The sequence below is a fragment of the Lates calcarifer genome, unplaced genomic scaffold, assembly GCF_001640805.2.
Source record: "Lates calcarifer isolate ASB-BC8 unplaced genomic scaffold, TLL_Latcal_v3 _unitig_4454_quiver_2756, whole genome shotgun sequence".
In the NCBI taxonomy this organism is placed as follows: Eukaryota; Metazoa; Chordata; class Actinopteri; family Centropomidae; genus Lates; species Lates calcarifer.
In genome coordinates this window covers 16,359-24,240 of record NW_026116911.1, presented here as the reverse complement: position 1 = coordinate 24,240, position 7,882 = coordinate 16,359, and the positions used below count along the sequence as shown (strand labels likewise).

The window sequence follows — 7,882 nt, the reverse complement described above, 5'->3', positions numbered from 1 at the left end:
ACCTAGAGCCAAAATCCTGGCAGTGCTCATCAACCCAGCTGACAGAGCTTACTCCTGGTACCAGGTGAGAAACTACCACTCATTCTGCACTGTACACACATTCAGGACTTGTCAGACTGGACAGGTTCCTTGTGGCAGTTGAAAACCCACTTCACTGTCACTTTACTTGATTTGTGTGTGTGTGTGTGTGTGTGTGTGTGTGTGTGTGTGTGTGACCACAGCACCAGAGGGCCCATCAGGACCCTGCAGCCATCAACAACACTTTCCATTTAGTGGTGACAGCAGGCCCTTCAGCCCCAAGGACCTGCTGGCCCTTCAGAGACGCTGCCTTAACCCAGGGCCTATGCTACCCACCTGGAGCGCTGGCTGCAACACTACCAGCCCAGCCAGGTAACACACACTGTGGCAGTGGACATTGGTTCACTGTCAAACTCAAGAGCTGGTGTCAATCCAGGTATTTTTACAAGGTTGCACATCTGATGTCAGATGGTTCTAATATCAATATTGAATTAACTCTGAAATCAACATTTCAGCCCTGGAATGTCATAGAGATCTGTCTTTCACCACATTACAGACACGTAATGTTAGCTAGTCAGATGGGTCTGCCAAAGCTCTTTGCATTGTTTTGTGTCATGAAGTACAGGGTCCTGAATGACGTTCATCAGTCACATGAGTCACAGACCCCTATAATGCAATGACTTCCTCTTAAATGTTGCCACAAAGAGCTTGACTGAAACGTCCAGATATGAGTCATGGATGACACTGACTGTGTGTTTGTGTGCACATGCATGTGTTTTAGTTGCACATTGTGGATGGAGCCCTGCTGCGGACCAACCCAGCTCTGGTGATGGAGGGAATCCAGAGATTCCTCGGTGTCACTCCCATCTTCAACTACACCCAGGCTCTAATGTTTGTAACACACACGCGCACACACACGCACACACACACACACACACACACACAGTTCATCTAGAGACCTGTATCCATGAAGGAAAAGTTCAACATTCTGTTTGAAAGCAACAAAAAAGCTTGAGAGAGAGAGTAACCCAGCAATTATTCTTCCTATACTCCTCTACTATATGCAAGAAGTGTTTGACTGTAACATACTATATGTCTTCAGGTATGATGACAGCAAAGGTTTCTGGTGTCAGCGAGTGGAAGGAGGTCGAGCTAAATGCCTGGGGAAGAGTAAAGGCAGGAAGTACCCAGAGATGAGTCCTGAGGTACACCTACACCTCACACTGTCATCACTGTACTTTACTCATTGACTGGCATGTGCAAGCTCTTTAAAGGATCATTTTGGTTCACTAAAACTCGGGTCTAATTTTGGCCATCAGCTCTATCAGTAATAATAATATCATACTCACCAAGTTAACAGCTGAGATCCAGGAATACTGTGGCATCACGAGTTCACACAAATATGATGGTGGGATCAGCAGCCACACTGCTTGTGAACTTGGATGGTGACTAATATCTGCGCTCAACAAGCAGCCACAACCTGTCCATAACCCTGTAGCTTTCACTGTGCTCTCTGATCAACATGTCGTGACTTTGTGTGTGTGTGTGTGTGTGTATTTTTATTATTTTTTTACTGGTGAAGGAAAAACACACATAAAAAGTGGTTGACATATGCACACAATACTAAACATCACATACATGTAGTCATGCATGACAAGACAAGGACAGCCCTTTTTTACATTGTGGTTTTAAATTCAGGAAAAAAGAAAAGAGAGAAGAAAAAAAGGAGTTTTTTGTTTTTTTTGTCACCCCCACCCTGTTATTAATTTGCCCCAGCTCCCCACCCACCCACATAAGCCCGCCATTGCTGAAAATAGTCTCCTACAAATGCACTTTTTATAGATCATATATTTAGGAAACCAGAGTTATCCTTTAAAGGTTCAGCATGCTGAGTAAACCTCTATTTATCATCACATTTTCAACATCTGTATATTATATCAGATTATTTCTCCCAAGTTCTACTGATCTCTGACCTTTCCTTGTGTGTGTGTCTGCATGGACAGTCGCGTGCCTTTCTGGCTGAGTACTACCGTGAGCACAACATGGAGCTGCTGCGTCTGCTCAATCGACTGGGACAACCGCTGCCATCCTGGCTCCGCCAAGAACTCCAGAGCACCAGCTGGAGCTGAGGCCATAAGCTCACAGATAGACAGACAGACAGACAGACAGACCACAGAGAAGCCGGGACTGGAGTCTGTGGATGAGCCAACACTTGGCTCTGGGTTAGACTGAACTACCTAATCTGGAATCAACAGCAGCACACACTAAAAGAGCTACCGGGTTTTAGCTGATGTTACTGGTGCTCCTGTTCAATGGCAAAGAGAAGACAGCATGAGATCTTTCTGAAAGTGTTGGTCCCTGTTGGAAAGGATTCCAGTGGACTCTCCCTCCAGCTCCTGATTTGTTGCCGACCTCCCATGAGCACTGGGCAGCCGCCTCAGTTGGTGTGTGTGGGACGAGGGGGGTCCGGGCCTGACCCTGCACGCATCAGTTTGCTGTGGATCCAGAGGGACTGAGTGACCAGCAGATTTGAGGTATAAAGATCAGATCAGACCGCCTTAATGTGAGGAGAGAAACTCACAGGATGAGACGTGCAGATGTGGAGTGTGTAACTGGACACAGGACTACATGCACAGACACACAGACACTCACATGTCTCATCTCTCCACAAGAATGATTGTAAATCAGTCCATTTTCAAAGCAGTTGTATATGTTAGGTTTGGGGGACAGGTGGGAGACAGAATTGCCAGCAGCCTGAGGACGACAGTACAGCCAGACAGTCCATATCCTGGTCAAGAGTTCTCTGTTTCACACACACATCTACCTGCAGGTGGGGCCAGTAGTTGGAGGGCTGCGTTCCCTTTTATCACCGTTTACCAGTATGTTTACTGTAGGAACAGACATTTTAAAATGGATTAGGTTAATATGATGAAAGGTCAATGTAAATATCATGTTTAGATTTGGTACATAACTGAAGTCCAGGTTTGGTCCAGGCTGTGCCCACACTAACATCCTGTCAGGGAGCAGCTTCTTATGCCTAGTTTCTTCACTAAGATAAAGAGAGCTTTTGAATGATGACAGACTGATCTCCTGTTTAAGTTCACTTACATTCTTGCTTTTAACCTACATCCCTTTTTTTAATTTGCTGCTCACGTGTTGACAAATGGAGTGAACCACAAAATCCTGTTGAGACGGTAAAGTTGTGGGACTAAATTTTCAGTTATTTGAATTGATACAAATGTCTGTGTTTCTGATTTTCGTACCTCTGGGACAGAGCATGAAGGTTCAGCTTTCACATCAGCTCTTAATAATATAGAGAATGGTCTTGGTTACATTGACTGTCCAGTGTCAAGGCAAAACAGTTAGTTTGTTTTCTGATTTCTTGCTCGGGCTGGAGACCTCTCCTTGAAATAGCTGCTGATGCTCATGGTTACTGTGGTATTAGGAGTCATTATACATACTAAGCTGGGACAACATTGGTCAGAACCAAAATTGTAAGTATTGTTTGCCTATTGTGTGGATGAAATTAAGGTTACCCTAAAGGGGTATTCTAGGGATTCAGTATTGCACTCCTATAATGTTGGGGTCTCACAGGAGATAGATGAAATATGGTTGCAGCAAAAAATTCCAGCAAAGACTGAGTTATCCTAACATTTATAATATGGGTCAAGCTCCAAAAACACTGAGATTGTTCCTTCCTGGGTTAATAATCACATCTCTCAAGCTTCACATCTCCAGTTTATAAGTCAGGTGTTCTGTTTATAGTCTCCAAGCCCTAGCTGAGGAAACACCATCATGTCATGAGGGTTATTTTCTCAGACTTGACAAAGCTCCCCCTGAACCACTCAAAACATCATTTAGTTGACACAGGACTAAACCTAACTAGTGCATTGACTTGGACATAGAGTGATGTTAGCCATCCTGAACAGCGATGTACTTTTGTCATCACTCAAAATTCAACATTTCATAGTGATAAATAGTTAAGCAGCTGTCAGCACTGATTCTGAGATGATCATGAGGCACAGCACTGGACCTCAACTATTTAAAACCTACTGTTGTGTTTGACTGTGATGGGGGATAAGCACCTCAGTCAGTAAGAGCTACACCCTAGGCTAAGAAAAAAACTTCATCACATGTCAAGTGTCTTCAGAAAAACCAAAACAGAATTCTAAACACACATCACCCCACATTTTTTCACCCTCTCCACCTGAGGACAGTAACCCATGAATGTCACAGGACAAGAGAAGAGACGTCAGAGACCGTATGGAGACGAATCAGAAGCTGCTGTCTTGTTTTTTCTGTTTGTTTTGTATAAATGTCAAAAAGGCCAACACTGTATCATCTCTAATAAACACATGGAGAGGTTGGAAATGATGTCTGCTGCTCTTTTTTTTTTACCTCAGTTATCTCATGTGAGGTATGTGAAAGTAGAAATATTCACCCAGAAAGCTTTACAATAGAGAGCTGAAAGGCTTGTCAAACCACACACAGGATGGGAAATACAAATTCCTTCCTTTGAGTATTTTTAAGAGGGCTCAGTAAGGTCAGCAGGTACAGTAAAAATGATCTTGAAAAGAAGTTTTTTTTTCAAGAAAGACCACTGAGCCCTTCTCACCATTTCTATTTAGGTCAGTATGTGTCATTATGGAGAGTTAGAGCACCCTTCCCACTGAACACAATGCCAAACTGTATTAGCAAACATATTATCCCTAAGTGTGACAATTTGAACAGAACTACTGAACAGGATAAGCCACTACAGGAATATGTGGGTGGGTGTAGGGGTTACAGGCCAAGTGCCTGAGAAAACCCTGAGGCCAGTTCATCAATGATGAGAAAGGACAGTAATATTTTGTGCTCTGCAGCTCATGCTGAGTCCAAGAAAAAGATGATGCTCTCAATGTAAACTTCAAATACACACACACAAAGGCACAGCTATAGGAAAGGTGGGCTTATACCGCTCCTTCCTCACACGTGTTCAGGTTGGTGTGTGTAAATAACAACTAAACTCTGGCTTCTTCACACAGTCCAAACTCTCAAAGGGTAAGCAGCACAGCAAATGGATGGGATAGATGGATGGGTCGGTTCAATGAGGTGCTTTGTGTCAAACAGAGCAGAATGATGGTCATACTGTGGGCTGACTGGTTTGTGTATCAAGCTGTCGAATGTGCATGAACAGCCTCCACTGCAGCAGAGCCTGTACAACTCCACAGTAACATCTGCTGCACAGACAGCAGTGTCATACAGCTTGGTGGAGGCTGAGACACAAGAAGCAATGGAAGGATTAACAGTCCTAAACAACTGCACACGTGTACTGCAGACACAGAAAAAATACTTTAGTACTGTGAACACACATGAATTACAAGAAAGAAACACTGTACAGAAACAACACACAGAGCTCTTCCAAGAAAATCTGGGCCTTAATCTGTCCACAGCTGTCAGCCACCCCACCCAACACACACACCCGCACTCACAGAGACAATAAGATGAATTCTTTATATCCCTACACACACACACACATACTGTATACTTGCAGCACCACACAACTCTAATCTTCAGAGGTGTCATGGGGTCATGAATAATGTTTCAAAGATAATTCACAGAGGCAAACATTTTAAACATTAGTGTACCAACCACTGAAGACAGTTCCATTTGTTTTGAATAATCTGCATGGTGAAGTCAATAAAACCTCTGACAAATGGTAGATGAAGGGCTTTAAGTGATTGTGAGGAAAAAGACTGTGGTTTATAATATAGGACCATACTTTGCATCGCTCGTCCTGCAATGTTCAAAGTCACTAATATTAATCATTCTGTTTATTTTCATCTTAACATTAACCAGTGCTAGAAATCCCAGCCCCCCTAATGTTTCTACAGTCACCTACACATAAAAACAGCATGCTGAGAAATGTTTACTGGCAAATCTGTGCTTCTCCTCCATGTGTGTCAGAGACATGCTTCACAAGGCAAAAACCATTTCGATCTGGATTGCACTGGTAATGTATAAGATGCAGTTTATAGCCAGAAGACAATGTTGTTGATGTTCCAGGTTGTAAATTTTCATCTGAACAGAAGTAGCCTGATTATCAGTCTTCATTTTCATTCTACCATAATCACTTAAACAAACCTGAGATGTGGCCATTGGTTCAGAGGTCTGGAACCAGGCTTGACTCCACTACTTCCTCTGCAAACATCTGATATAACTGGAATACAGCAAACCCAAAAAGTAGAGGTGTAGACACATCTGTGCACTCTCCTGAGGACAGAGACAAAAAAAAAAAAAAAAAGATTAATGTTTTTGTTAAGTTTTGCCTCTGAATACTCCTTCCTCCACCCTCAGGCCAAAATGTTGACCCTACATGCTACTAAATTTTTCCTCACGTAATGGGAAGATTGCTGTTACATCTACTAAGCATATTCCTGCTCCCCAGAGGATGAAGCTCTGTGATCTTAATGACTGCATGTCGTTTTTCCTCTACCACCAGCCTCAGGACAAACTGCATTTTAAAATCTAATAATGTGTAGGCTGCTTAGATATTTGTCGAGTATAAACAGTGCTGGCCCTACAGAGCCTCCATGGAGCTCCTGACTTACAGTTCTGTGTAGGAGGAGGCTGTTGTTACTGATTCAATAGTAGCTGGCCAGAGCAAAGTTTATGTGGTTTATGCAGTCTGCAAATCAGTGTCATGGTATAAAAAATATACTGATCTTAGTTTGTTATGAAATAATAGGAAAACATAAGAGAGCTCATTTTCTCACACACATGTTCACATGCTTTCAAAAAGATATAGTTTCTGCATTATTTTTAACCATGCAGTCCACAAGTCACTCGAGAGCTGCTTTTCATCAAACTGAGGTCCCACAGTCAGTTAAGATGATCAATCAGTTTGACGGATGGTGTGAGTCATACTGCCATTATCAACTCTATCCAACTCATCCTCCACTGAGAGGAAACCCAGGCAACCCCTTCCCCTGGAAATCTCTCCTTCTTCACCTCCCACTCCCACACATTTGCCTCGTTCTTCACTGAGAAAATTCCAAGTGCTTCCATATCAGGCACAAAATGTGTTGCCCCTGCATCGACTTAAAGTCCATTCAAGTAGCATGACACAATTTGACCCTATCAACCAGAAAAAACTTGGATGACATTCTACAACATCTGAAATCATCCTCCTGCTGCCTTGATATTCTGCCAACAGGATTGTCTCAGACCTTCTGCAAATTGTCACCACGTCTCTTCTCTCAGGTGATTTCCCACAGGCCCTGAAAACTTCCATCATTAAGCCACTCTTAATGAGCAATGGAGAACAATGGAGACACGTCACTAATAAACATTTGCAGGCCCATATCAAATCTCTGATTTTACACTGAACAACTGATTTGATATCAGGATTTGCAGCACTGAGGCTGCACTGGTTAAGGTCTTCAGTGACATCCACTAAAACACTGACAGTGGCAGAATTTCAGTCTTTGGATTACTGGATCTCGGTGCTGCATTCAACACAGTCAACCACAACATCTCTGGCACCGTAATAAACTGGTTTGAAACGTACTTGAAGGACCAAGGACTATAGCTCTGGGTAAGTGCATTGAACAAATCATCGATGGATGTATTGAATTTTCCTCATTTAAACAAAGACAAAACTAAAGTAACTGTTTTTGGAGACTAGGAAGAACGATTAAAAGACAGTACTCAGCTTCACTTGGAAAAATCAAAAACTACAAACCAATCCAGAAATCTTGGAGTAGTCATGGACTCAGACCTGAATTTTAACTCCCACATTAAGGCAATTACAATGTCAGCCTTCTGTCACCTTAAAAACATATCTGGGTTAAAGGGCCTCTGTCTCAGGAGGACTTGAAAAAAC

General features: G+C 42.8%; 1 protein-coding gene across 1 annotated transcript; it reads left to right on the top strand.

Moving 5' to 3' along the window:
* The first annotated feature begins 344 nt into the window (after window positions 1-344).
* LOC108899714 (bifunctional heparan sulfate N-deacetylase/N-sulfotransferase 4) lies at window positions 345-2,377 on the top strand. The gene is made up of 4 exons (XM_018700327.2): window positions 345-390; window positions 800-909; window positions 1,121-1,223; window positions 2,022-2,377. The coding sequence occupies exons 2-4, from the start codon at window positions 848-850 to the stop codon at window positions 2,145-2,147; spliced, it is 291 nt and encodes a 96-aa protein (XP_018555843.1). The 5' UTR covers window positions 345-390; window positions 800-847; the 3' UTR covers window positions 2,148-2,377.
* Window positions 2,378-7,882: the final 5,505 nt, after the last annotated feature.

What these genes read in the sequence shown, in the direction of transcription:
- LOC108899714 (XM_018700327.2), top strand. Translation starts at nt 848, where the DNA reads ATGGAGGGAATCCAGAGATTCCTCGGTGTCACTCCCATCTTCAACTAC. An exon ending in AACTACACCCAGGCTCTAAT is followed by an intron (nt 910 to 1,120) that starts GTTTGTAACACA and finishes ATATGTCTTCAG; the next exon opens with GTATGATGACAGCAAAGGTT. An exon ending in ACCCAGAGATGAGTCCTGAG is followed by an intron (nt 1,224 to 2,021) that starts GTACACCTACAC and finishes CTGCATGGACAG; the next exon opens with TCGCGTGCCTTTCTGGCTGA.